The sequence below is a fragment of the Rousettus aegyptiacus genome, unplaced genomic scaffold (assembly GCF_014176215.1).
Source record: "Rousettus aegyptiacus isolate mRouAeg1 unplaced genomic scaffold, mRouAeg1.p scaffold_m13_p_3, whole genome shotgun sequence".
Classification (NCBI taxonomy): Eukaryota; Metazoa; Chordata; class Mammalia; order Chiroptera; family Pteropodidae; genus Rousettus; species Rousettus aegyptiacus.
In genome coordinates, this window is record NW_023416306.1 from 105,669,070 (window position 1) to 105,681,975 (window position 12,906).

At 42.7% G+C, this 12,906-nt stretch overlaps 1 protein-coding gene across 1 annotated transcript; it reads left to right on the forward strand.

Moving 5' to 3' along the window:
* The first annotated feature begins 1,573 nt into the window (after nt 1–1,573).
* PSMB5 (proteasome 20S subunit beta 5) lies at nt 1,574–6,429 on the forward strand. Its single transcript, XM_016120618.2, has 3 exons — nt 1,574–1,807; nt 2,569–2,875; nt 5,922–6,429. The coding sequence occupies exons 1-3, from the start codon at nt 1,610–1,612 to the stop codon at nt 6,206–6,208; spliced, it is 792 nt and encodes a 263-aa protein (XP_015976104.1). The 5' UTR covers nt 1,574–1,609; the 3' UTR covers nt 6,209–6,429.
* Nucleotides 6,430–12,906: the final 6,477 nt, after the last annotated feature.

Sequence of the window (12,906 nt, forward strand, 5' to 3'; positions counted from 1 at the left end):
TATGGAGGAAAAGAAGGGGAGTTGTCAAAGATGAGCCAGGGCTTCAAGGCTTTGTGACTGGAAGAACATTGTTGTCACACTTGCATGTTTCATGTATTCATCTGGCAAACATTTACTAAGCGCTCAGTGGGCACGGAGATGAATAGTAGAGAAATATCTGTCTTTAAAAGCTCATAACCCAGTAGGCGATAAATGTACATTTATAACAAGGTAAAATGTGAAATTACTTTAGAAGAGGTACAAATGCTATTAGTGACACAGTAAAAGAATCACAGAGAAGTCAGGAGAACTAGTTGTACTGCAGGGGTGACTGCAAAATAATACCTGCTCAATAAACCTACTCTGCATTTTCCACGCCATCCAAGTGTGAGACACAAATAAAGATCTGCTTCATTACATTCTGATGGTTGGGCTTGGAAAGAAAGGGTTACTGAATTTCAGCATTAAAAATACAACACATGCAGAATCTGCTGGGGAAGAGGAGGAGCTGAGTTGGGCATCAGAGGAAAGTGGAATTTAGATATTGATGGATGTTGCTGCTGGAATCCAACAAGGAAGGCCAGACACTGACTTCACAGGCAGCCACATTTTATACCCTTGTCCACTTCCTTGCTTGTTATGGTTCCCAAAGGGTTGAAAGCTGAAGGTGGGTGGAGAGAGGGAGAGACAAGGAAATACAGCACATTCCTGAATAAAGAGCTTGTCCTAGAAAGCTTAAGTTAGAGAACCTCTTGGTACATCTTTATGGAGCCCCAACTCTCCTCCAGGCTCTAAGATGGTAAATGACTATTGACTCAGTTATTCAGGAGATGAACTGAGAATCTAGTTTGTGGATTAACTGGCCCTTTGCTTTTCCTTTTTTATTCTTCTATCTGGCTTTTGGACTCTTCATTACTTATTAGAATTTCTACCAGAGGGTGGAAGTAAAGAATATTTAATCTTAAAAACTGGTTACTAACCTGGGTACGTGGTGATTAACACTATCAAACAACAAGAAGTGTAGCACTTTTATTTCGCTGCGCTTTTACTACAAACTACTGTGGTTTAACTTCCTTAATAGGAAAATGACCTCAGAGTAGATAGATCATCATTGTATCCAGTAATAGAGAGTGCCCTTAAACAAAATGGCAATTTCAGTCGCGTTAAGAGGGTGCTGAATCAGTAGCGATCGATGTAAACTGTTGCTTGGACACCGGGCTGGGCGAAGACGACTTGCAGCTAAAGTTTCTGAACCAATTTTCAACCAGTCACGCCCTTCTCAAAGATGGCGGGCCCCACTTCTCTTACCCAGTGTGGACGTTACCGATCGCTTCCCAGGAACTGAAGGTTAATCTAATCCAGTACTGCTTCAGTGACCAAAGCTAAAATGGCAGCCACATCCCTTTAGAATTTACAGGTAGTGAAGCCATTTTTTATTTTTATTTTTCCCCTATAAATGAAAAGGATCCCTTACGTCTGGCTCTTCTTTTTTGGAGGCGTGGTTGCCAGGAGTTAAAATGGCTCCTCCTTGGGATAGATTTAATAGGAAGTGAAGCTGTGACCACAAGGCGTTGCCCGGCCATTCTCTACTAGGCGTTCGCGGAGGCTGTTCCTTTTGCCCATACTAGAGATGGCGCTGGCCAGCGTGTTGGAGCGGCCGCTACTGGTGAACCGACACGGGTTTTTCGGACTCGGAGGTCGTGCGGATCTGTTAGACCTCGGTCCAGGAAGCCCCAGTGATGGGCTGAGCCTAGCTGCGCCCAGCTGGGGTGTCCCAGAGGAGCCAAGAATTGAAATACTTCATGGAACCACCACCCTAGCTTTCAAGGTGCGAACCCAGCCACCGAACCGGGCTTAGTCCCGCGCGCCGCGCCCTTCCCGGCCTCGCGGCCTCCCTGCCGGACTGGAGCCCGCGGTGGCCACGGCCACGAAGCCTAAGCAGAGGCTCGGGCTTCTCGTCCCGACCCCGGCGGTTTGGCTCTCATTGCTCCAGAAGGCCTCAGTTCTCGCTCTGGCCAGAGATGGGGGAGGGGGGTGGGAGTGGGGGAGACGGGGGGCGGTGGGTTAGGGGCTAAGTGGGAGAAGGAAGCCGAGACTGCTTGGTTTGATTCCTAAGCAACCCCAAGTTCCTTCTGTCCAGGATACAAGAGGCCGCAGAAGCAATGAACACTGGCAAAGGGAAGGCAGTTGTAACCATTCACCAAAGGTTTTGGAAACTGGTGGCCCCTCTAGGCATGAGTAACCAAAACGCTATGGCAAGAGAGGGAAGCTTGGTGGGAGGGACCTCTGTACTAGGAGCCAGACTATTGAGATTCCTGGCCCAGCTTTGCAATAACTAGCTCTACGATCTCAGGCAAGTCATTTTATCTCATTAAACCCGTTTCCTCATCTATAAAATAGCATATTGTTTATACCCGTGTCACAGGACTGATGTGAAGCTCAAGTGACAGTGTGCGGGCAAATATATTGTGAAGTACAAAACGACAGAGAAAGAGATGTTATGGGTTTGCATAGATGCAAAAAGAAATGTGAAGGAGGTGTTTTTTGTGGTCTGATGAGGCCTGCTTGGTGTTTTCCTCTGATATTCAGTTTCAGCATGGAGTAATTGTTGCAGCAGACTCCCGGGCCACAGCGGGTGCCTACATTGCCTCCCAGACAGTAAAGAAGGTGATAGAGATCAACCCCTACCTGCTGGGCACCATGGCTGGGGGTGCAGCGGATTGCAGCTTCTGGGAGCGGCTATTGGCTCGGCAGTGTCGAATCTATGAGCTTCGAAACAAGGAACGCATCTCCGTAGCAGCTGCGTCCAAGCTGCTCGCCAACATGGTATATCAGTATAAAGGCATGGGGCTGTCCATGGGCACCATGATCTGTGGCTGGGATAAGCGAGGCCCTGGTGAGTTAAGCTTCAACCACATGATTCTTGGGCTGACACTACAGAAAGGAGGGGTTGGTGAACAGATTAAGTGAAACAAAGAGCTTTGGGTCAGTGGTGAGGATTTGTTGATTAGTTTTTCAGCCCTTCTTTCTCTCTTCAATTCACAGAAGGCACTGTAGTGTAGGAAAGGGCATGGAGTTAGACCAGCTGTGTCATTAACTACTTGTGTGACCTTATGCAGATTGCTTATTTTCTCAGTCTGTTTCATCATCTAACACATAAAGCAAGTAGTGTCTGGCACATAATGTTTTTCCTTCTGTTGTCTCTCCCATACAATAGTAATACCTACCAAGAGTGTATTTGAGAATCAAAGTGCATACTAATAGACATAAAAACTCTAGTTAGTGCTAAAAACTCTAGTTAGTGCTACCCAATAGAAATATAATGTGAGCCACACATGTGATTTTACGTTTTGTAATGAATATATTATAAAAGGAAAAAAAAAAGGTGAAATTAATTGTATTCACTTAGTCTAAAATATTGTCATTTTGGTATATAGCATTAACTACATTTCAAGTGCTCAGTAGCCACATGTGGCTAGTGTCTGTTGGTCCATGAAACTCCAATATATAGAAAGTAGCTTCTCAAAAGTCAATTATTTTTCTTCCTTTTTTCCTTTAGGGAGTCTTTGGCCTGGAAGGGATCTTGATGCTCATCTTATTTCCTTGCTTGATATATTCACTCTAAGTCCTGTTCTATCATCTCTGAAAAGAAATTTTTTAGCCTAATTTCCTTTCCAGTATACATAAAAATTTGTCAGGAAGTTCAGCCTTGTATCTGATGTCAGATCCTCTTCAACCAATTTTGAATGTCCCTTTAGTCAAGCTGGAATATGGCTTGTCACTTTCTTTATAATTTTCTTCCTTGACCTTGAAAATAGTTATTCTATCCATTTTGTTTTTGTTTTTGTTGCTTCATTCATTTTTTACTTCATTCATTTACCTGCTTACTAATATCTGTTGAACAGCTGTAGGATACCCACCACTTTTTCACTTGCTTTGGAGAATATCAGTTCACTGTTCAATAGAGGATAACTGAAGAGATTAAAAAGTAGATGTGAGAGAGGAGCTCAGTTTGTTACTTTGGAAAATGAGACACTTTTCTCTTTGAAAGATGTTAAAGGACAGTTTCATACACCTCCTGTGGTCCAAAGAAGCATTTTGGAAATGCTGCTTAGAACCTTCAGCTATTTGCTTTGTTCGAGGTAATGGACACAGTATATGAGAGTACAGAAACTTGCTTGCCAGAAAAACTCAGGAAGCTAGAGCATAACTTAAATGGTACCTCCTCAAGAAGCCTTCCTGACAACCTGCCCCATTCAGATGAGTCAGCACCTTGCCTCAGAAGTTAACTGAGAAAGGATCACAGATTACTTAATACAAGGTTTAATGAGATTAATACCATTTTTAAAAGAATCAGTAAAACGCTGAAGGAGTTTTGAGGAGGAGGGGATTACTTCTGATGGGAGGAATTAGGGAAGGCTTCATAGATAGGTGGCAGTTATCCAGGATGTGAAAACGAGAGGAAAGAGGCATAATGAACAAAGGAAGGGAGGAAAGAAGCATGAAGTTTTGGGAGGAGTAACTGGAAATCCAGTTTAATTGGAACTAAGGGTATATGAAGAATGGTGATCCAGAAAGGTAAACTGGAACCAGATGGTGAGCCAGCTAAGTAAGGTAGTGGCAGTGGAAGTGAGCAGGATTATGGTAGACATTAGAATCATCTGAACCCGAAAACTGATAAGGGCAGTGGTTCTCACCCTGGCTTGCATTAATCACCTGCCCAACTTAAAGTATAAGCCCCATGCTTGTTCCCAACACCAGACAAATTGAAAAAATAGCTGGAGTAAGTCCTAGGCATTTTTTTAAAAAGCTACCTTAGATGATTCTGATGTATAATGAGAATTGAGAACCACTGAAATAGGAAAAAGATTAGTGAAGGCACTGGCAGAATTTGAATTGTGGATTAGTGGGACACAAAATAGATGAGTTTGGTAGGTAATGTAGAACCATTGATAGTATCTGAGGACAGGAAGGTTGCATCTAAACTTGGTGACAAAGGCACCCTTTTGCAGAGGTCTAGCAGGCTAACTGGAATTGATAAAAAATTCTATTAAATTATGTGTCTAAATTTTCATCAATACCAGAGGTTGGCTAACTTTTCAGAAAAGGCCAAATAGTAAATATTTCATGCTTGCAGGCCATATGGTCTTTGTCTCAACTACTTAACTCCTGTTTTAGCACAAGAGCAGTCATAGACAATACATACATAAGCGGGTGTGTCTGTGTTCCAATAAAACTTTATTTACAAAAGCAGGTCATTGGCCTAGCCAACCCTTTGTCCATACCAGTGCTGTCCAATAAAAATAAAATGTGAACCATCTGTGTATTCCTAAACTATAGTAGCCACATTTAAAAAATTAGAAAAGAGAAATTAATAGTATATTTTATTTAACCGAGTAGATCTAAATCATTTCATCATGTGGTACTAGCTTCATTTCAAATGTCTGGTAGTCACATGTGGCTGGCTAGTGGCTACCATACTGGACAGTGCAGGTTTTACAATATGATTTAGAACTCTAAGCTTTATTCTCTACTGTGTAATATAGGTCTTATGCCCCAAATAGTGTAAACTTTGAGGGTAAGGATTATTTTAAATATTATCACCCACAGTGCCTGAACTTACATGCTTGAAACCTAAGTCATTTGACTTAATACTTGCTTTTTGATTGTACAGAGAGGACACACAAGGCAGTTACTAAAATGTGAGGTGAGATGGGGTGGTATGTTGTAGAATCCCGGAGTCTTAACATTTAATTTCATTCCTTTAGCTGTTTTGTTTTGTTTTGTTTTGTTTTGTTTAACTTTATAGAAGCGCTTTTTTTCCTAGTATTTCTGTTGTTCTCCCCTGGGTTCAAGAGTGATAAACTGTTGTCTTGGAGGATGAATTAGATGTCAAAAGGGATGGTCATTTGTTTTCTTGTTAATATCATCTCTCTTTCCAGGCCTCTACTATGTGGACAGTGAAGGAAACCGGATCTCTGGGGCCACATTCTCTGTGGGTTCTGGCTCTGTGTATGCATATGGGGTCATGGATCGGGGTTACTCCTATGACCTGGAGGTGGAACAGGCCTATGATCTGGCCCGGCGAGCCATCTACCAAGCCACCTATAGAGATGCCTACTCAGGAGGTGCAGTTAACCTCTACCATGTCCGAGAAGATGGATGGATCCGAGTCTCCAGTGATAATGTAGCTGATCTACATGACAAGTACAGTGAATCTACTCCCTGAAGGAGGGTAGATGTAGCTGCTTGCATTTCTTTGGGTGACTGTTGTTGGTAGTGCGGACAGCTTCCCATCCTATAGTGGAGGGGTCCCCAATTGAATTGATTATTTTTTTTTAAGCTCTGGTGCATTGACCTCTGTGTTACCAGTTAGTTGTTAATGAGCTGCTGCAGAGGTGAAGATTTGTTTTACTTTCTTGGATGTTAACATTACACTACTCAACCTGACCTCAACCTGTGTTGTGTCTTTTGTCCACACTGTCCCTCCTCCAGGCACTTACAGTCAAATAAGCTAGGACAGTGGGAGGGAAGTGGCTATAATTACAGGAAACTGTGGTGTGAAGATATTGTCTAGTGAATACATTAACGTCCCCACTCATGGAGCTAATAACAAAGGAGAAGGAGAGAGAGACAGGAGGAGGGAGAGACTTCCCGATTTCGTTTGCAAAGAGATGAAAAGTTGATGAGGTGGAAAGATGCACAGGGCCGTATGAGGCAGAGCTGCAGAGGAAAAAGCTCTCACCCTGTGGCGGGGGAGGGAATGCTGATGCTACATGCAGAGCAAAAAGGTGAAGAAGGTAAATTTTGAATCAAACCAATTGGGAAGGGAAGGCTTGGACCCTGGAAAAAGGGAAAATAAAAAGAGTGCGAGAGCAGTAGTGACCACAAGCTTGATGTCCCTCCAGTGTGTTTATGTTCAGGACAAAGAGGAATGATGGTGGGCTTCTTCCTGGCCAGGAAGAAGCGCAAAATTGTCACTGAAATGTGTGGGTGGGGAAAAGGCCCTGCTGAGACCAGAGCAATGGCTGATTTATCACACCCAGCGCTGAAGGGGTTCTCAAGCTATGGTGGCAGCAGATGGCAAGCCCTTCTGTTAAAAAGAAGACATCGACATAGGGGACTTAGAGGAGGTTAATGGGAGAAACCTTTAAAAAATGGGAGAGGAGGGCATAAACAATACTGCTTTGTATTTACTTAGCACGAAGGAAGAAAGTGGTTTGTGAGGGTGATGACCCAGTGTCATGTTTTGAGGCCGAGGGGTTGGGCGGGGTCGTTCATAGAAATAGGGGGTAAGGCCTCTTCTCCCCCATGTGTGGCTATCGTCCTTTCTTGTACCCTCCCTTCCCCCTCAGCCTGTGCACTTGCCTTATTGATCGATGAGGACTGTCAGCCAGGAACTGATCGAGGCTTGTTAATTGCATTTGTCAAATGTAGGGAAATTGGGAATTAGTAAGATTGGAGAAAGGAGTTTGGAAAACAAATGACTCTCGAGCCTAAGGAGATTCATTTTGCTGAATAGTGCCTCAGGAGCCCCTGGAGTCAGGGATCTGCTAGAGTGGACCTGGCCCTACTCTCAGGGAAGCAGGAAGGAGCCGTGGGCTGTTGTGAGCTGTGTCAGGGGCACAGATACAGCCATCCTCTCACTTAAGACACTAATTTGCAGATCATTTTAAAAATTAGAATCTTTTTTTTTAAAAAATGAACTCATGAGAAATCCCAACAACTTAAATCAAATCAGGTTATAATAGAGTTGGAGGGTCCTGAGCTTCAACCTTTGAGCTTCCCCCTCCCTGGAACCACTTCCCAAATCACCCCTTTCCCTACCCCCACACCCATACACGCACATACTTCCTAGCACTTCTAGGAACCCCAAGTGAAGATCGGAATTCTTTTACGTGACCACAGAGAACGTAAGACTCCCTAGGCTCTTAGCCCATGCAAGAAAATTCAGTCTGGCAAGAAGAGATGGTCTTGAAGCAAAGCTGCCCTTTTTCTGTTTCTGTCTCATGCCTGGCTTTTACAGTGGTGTGGTTGTTTAATGTAAATACCTATTCTACACTGCTTGAGTCTTTAAGTTCAGGCAAGGAAATTCATAACCAATAGTCCCATGTTCTGTTCTGGCATATCCGTTTCCTCTCCCGGATCTTGGATGAAAGCAAGACTCACAATAAAAGATCAGTTTGTGGTAGGTTTTCTGGAAAAGTAGAGCAGAGGTAGAGGAAAACTGCAGGTCTCTAGGCCAGTACTATCCCCTGTGTACAGTGTGGTTTCTTGCTGCTGGGGACTGGTGGGGAGCTGGCTTTTCAGTGATGTTATATGTCTCTGCTTATGTGGGATGATGGATGCTGCACAGCGTTAGAGAGATGCTGTTGAGTGGAGTGTACCAGTTCAGGGACTCCCATCAGATTCATTTCCCAGTGCAGTCCTCTTGACAAAGGATGATGGAAAAGAAATTGCCTTAAATAGCCGGAAGATTAATTTCTCTCAGCAGTTCCCAAGCGTCCAAGGGACAAGGCTCTTTAAGTGATGTCTGACAATTTCTTCCTCCACAGATAGCTCAGTAACACCAAAATCTGACTCCTCAGGGTAGGTGATGGGACTAATCTGATTAAATAAGGAGCAAACACTCCTGGAGGCCCTGTGCTTTCTCTTGCTAGCAGGGAAGACTATGGGGTTGAAGGCAGATATACCCTCTAGCGTCTCCATGGGGGGTGGGGGCAGGGCGGGGCTGCGGGGAGTGGCATTGTACTTTGGAGTGAGTAGAATGTTCAGGGGTGAAGGTAAAAAGGTCCGTAAGGACGGGGAAAGGAAGGGCACTGTGAAAGCAAATCAGGGACTGAAGCGTAATAGTTACTGAGTGTTCCCTCTTTAGGCAAAACCAGAAGGTCAACGTCTCTTGATATCCTCCTCAGCTAGCAAATGAGAAAACTGTCAAAGCTATTTGGAGAGTGGAAGGTTACATCCTTTGAGGGGAAAGAAAACAACTGATTTATTCTGGTCTATGGATTCTATGTGGTCTGTCAGGAGAGAGAAACAAGAGGTAGAGTGAAAAGGGAGTAAAGTTTTTTTAAAAAGCGGAGGGAAGCTCTTGGGGGGAGCATGTCTCTTGTCTCAGAACTAAGGAGAGTGATTGGGTTAATGGAGAATTTACATGAGCATATCTCATTCAGTGAGTACAGTTAAGTTTTTTTTTTTTTTTTCTGTTATTTTTGTTTGTTCTAGTAGATGAGCCCCTCCTGTCAGGCTATAGCAGAGGATTAAGTACTTTGAAACCGACCAGCAACAGTGACCTCAAGACATGATTAAGTGCTTTACGATTTAAAATATACGTATATTGCAACCAAGCATCTCTGCTGTTTTTTGTTTCTTGTTTTTAAATTCTAGTTTCCCTTCAGGAAGCCAGGATCATATTGGGAAAGCTTTAATTATAGTGGGCAAGAGGAGAGAGCAAACACAGCAATCAGAACTGCCCTCATCAGCAGCTGCTGCCACCTCCTGCCTGACCCAGACCACTTCCTCCATTCCCCCCTCCCACCCGTGTCAGCTGACTGTCCACATGCCTGCAGTGTTCCCCAGGCTTAGCCTCAGAGCCAACTTCTTGCTTCCAGGGGCTATGCCCCACTGAAGCATTTCAATAAAAAACATTTCTAAAATGTCCCGTTCACAGCTGTTAGTGGGTCAGGCAGAAGAAATTCTACCCACGTCAGCTTCTCGGGTTTATTTAACCCCAATCATTTTTCCCTGAAGCTTTTGCCTCTGAGTTAGGTGCCAAGCGTAACTTGGTACTTAACTCTTTATAGTCCAGATTTAGCTGTCACCAGCCATGAATAACTAAACCAGTTTATTCGATAGGAAATCTAATACCATGGATTCAGCCTCTTCTGACACCTTCCCCTCCTCTCACCCCTGCTCCCACCACCATCCTCTCAGACTGTTCTTTTTTTCTAATCTCTCTGTTTGGTTTCATATTTTCTTTCTGCTCTCACTTTATAAAAATTCCATTTTCTTTCCTATGCAGGATTTAAATAAAAACCAATCAATCAATAAACCAAGTGCCGCTTATGGACTTACATGAGAAAAGGTTATCACTAGCTGCCGGGTACCCAAAAGGCTGGCATTATGGGGAAACAGATGGAATGTCAGAAAGTGAGCTAGAGAGAACGAGAGACAAATGAGAGACAAACAGAAAAGCGACTCCTAGACAGCAAGAGTGAGATTGAGCAAAGTGGAGAGGGAGACATGGACGTGGCCGCAAAGATGGATGGAAACATTGATGGGCAGAGCCGGACTGTGAAGGAGGCGGGGGAGGGGGGAGGTCAGGGAGCGGGAGGGGAGACTAGGAAAGACAGTGATATAGAGAGTGGGCAGAGAAATAGGGAGGAAGGAAGCGGCTGGAAGCTAATGCACAATGAAACATGTTCCCCTGGAGACAGATAATTTCTCCAGCCATACATAATGAACACGTGCCTCTCTGTGTGTTGCCCCTGTACTGTCACAGTCACTTAGATTCCAAAAGACTCTCTCCATGTCTATACTGTGCAAGGATGGAAAGCTTTGAGCTCTCTCAGAATCACCTTCTCAATCTAGCCAGGCCAAAGACAGAAAAGTAGAACCTCACTCAGAAGAAAAGTCAGGATCACAGATTCAGCATCTTTTAACATTTTATTTTTGGATTTATAAAGAGGTCCTCTCTCTGCTCATCTCTATATCCCCTAGCCACACAGCTCACACCTATATAACATGTTCCCCTTTTTCTATATATACCCACAGGTCAGGGCCAAGGCTGATCAAATAAGGAGAGGGAGGCCACAAACCCCCAGGAAGATAGGAATAGCAAGCACTTCATGTAAGAGGTAAATAAGTAATACCAAGTAGGAATGTGGGTAGACCATGAGGGACCAAAATCGAGGGGATATTTTGCAAATACTGCAGCTCTTTTCCTAGCCCAGCCTCAGTATTATCACTATCCTGGGACATCATTCATTCTAAGCTTCCCAGTTTTACATGATACATAGACCCTTTTTCACGGCAGTTCATCTTGAGTGGTGACCTACAGTGTTGTCTGAATGGAGGGATCCACCGAGCACCAAGGTTCTGTGGGAGGGTTCATAATCATCCTCTGTCCCTTGAGCCTTGAGGCTGCGCTCACAGCTAAATCTTTAGGAAAAAAAGCAATGGAGCATTTTAAACCAGAACAACAGATTAAGCAGATAGTCCCACAACTCCAAGTGCCTCTCAAAGAAAAAGTTGTGCATAAAGGTGGGTCAGCTTTAAGTCAAAGGAGTCCAAGTGTGGTCCTTGGCTGGGGGTAGCTGCGTTTCGTATCCTATTTGAACAGCCTTAGGGCATCTATATAGAATCTCTGGTTGTTTTATGATATATCTGTCTTGCTTTTTCAGTTAAACACTACACTTTCTGTATTTTCACCAATGTCTAGCATGGTGCATGATACTCGGTAGAGATAATATAATAAATATATTTTTAATGAATATATGTGAAAGATTTCACTATGTGTTCTTATGCCAGTGATTCTTCCTTACCTTTCTCAGCATTGTGACTCCTTATTATTGTTGAATTTCGAGATGCTGTATGCCGCTCTTAAACATAACTATAAAACATAATTTTTAAAATTACCCGCTTTAGGATTTTTAAAAACGTTATGCCACCCGTGCTTATAAGGACAACTAGGTGTCATAAAGAGAAGTTTTGAGAATCGGTCCTGCCCATTCCCACCTTACCCAGATTTTGCAATCCTGCTATTTTTCTCTTCAAATGACAGGATTAATCTCCCATAAAATATGGTCGGCCCCTAAAGATTGGGCTCCAGGTATAGGTTATCTCCTTTAGTATATCTTGTTTTGTTTTGTCTAAGATCCTGGGTAGAGTCTTGGCTGATACCCAAGAACCTGGTCTTTGACGTCAGATGCATGAGTAAGTTGCTCTTTACAAGAGAAGGACTAAAATTGTTCATGGTGAAAGAGAGGAGGTTGTATAACCAAGCCCCTCACTCTAAAACAGAGAAAAGCCACTTTTCTTTGGGTTTGGTTTCCTTCACAATCTAGAATTGTTGCCACTTGTTTTTCTTCTACCTGTTAAAAAAATGCTTTGACATCCTAAGTGGTGTTTATTAACACACATTTTGGAATTTTCGGAAGCATTACAATGGAGTCCTAAAATCAGAAACCCAAAGTCCCTGAGACCATTCCCTTGCCTCAAGAAAGGGCTTAATCTAAGCATCTAAAGCAAAAATGTTATTTATTTTTTTAATTTTTGAAATGTTTGAAAACTTCAGAAAAGTTGAAAAAATAGTACAATATATACCCTTCACGTAAGTTCATTATTATTTTGCCACATTTGCTTTATCTCGACATGTATATATCCATTTATTAATATTTATTTTACTGAATCATATGAAAATAAGTTACAAAGATCATGACATTTTACCCCTAAATGTGTCTCCTAAGAACTAAGATATTATCTTACAAAACCACAATGCCATTAGTACACCAAGAACTTTTATATTGTTGTAATCATACTATCTAATATCTAGTCCATATTCAAATTCCCCAACTGTCCCAATGATGTCCAATATACCTTTTTTTTTCCTAATCCAGGATTCAGTCAAGGTTCACACATCACATTTAATTGTCATGCCTTTTTAGTTTCCTTTAATCTAGGACCAGCCCTCATGTTTTTGTGTGTCTTTTATGACATTTATACTTTGTAGAGTCCAGTCCATCATTCATCGTGTGCAATCTAGATTTGTCTTCATGATCAGATTTAGGTTAAATATTTTTAGCGAGAATATTACCTAGCTGATATTGTGTACTTCCCACTGCACCACATCAGGAGACATATAACATTAGTTCATTACATTGTTGGTGATGCAAAATTTCATGCTAGATTTCTCCATTGTATGTTTGT

Coding starts and splice junctions, on each gene's coding strand:
- PSMB5 (XM_016120618.2), top strand. CDS start 1,610: ATGGCGCTGGCCAGCGTGTTGGAGCGGCCGCTACTGGTGAACCGACAC. Junction 1,808..2,568: donor CCACCACCCTAGCTTTCAAG/GTGCGAACCCAG, acceptor TCTGATATTCAG/TTTCAGCATGGAGTAATTGT. Junction 2,876..5,921: donor CTGGGATAAGCGAGGCCCTG/GTGAGTTAAGCT, acceptor CTCTCTTTCCAG/GCCTCTACTATGTGGACAGT.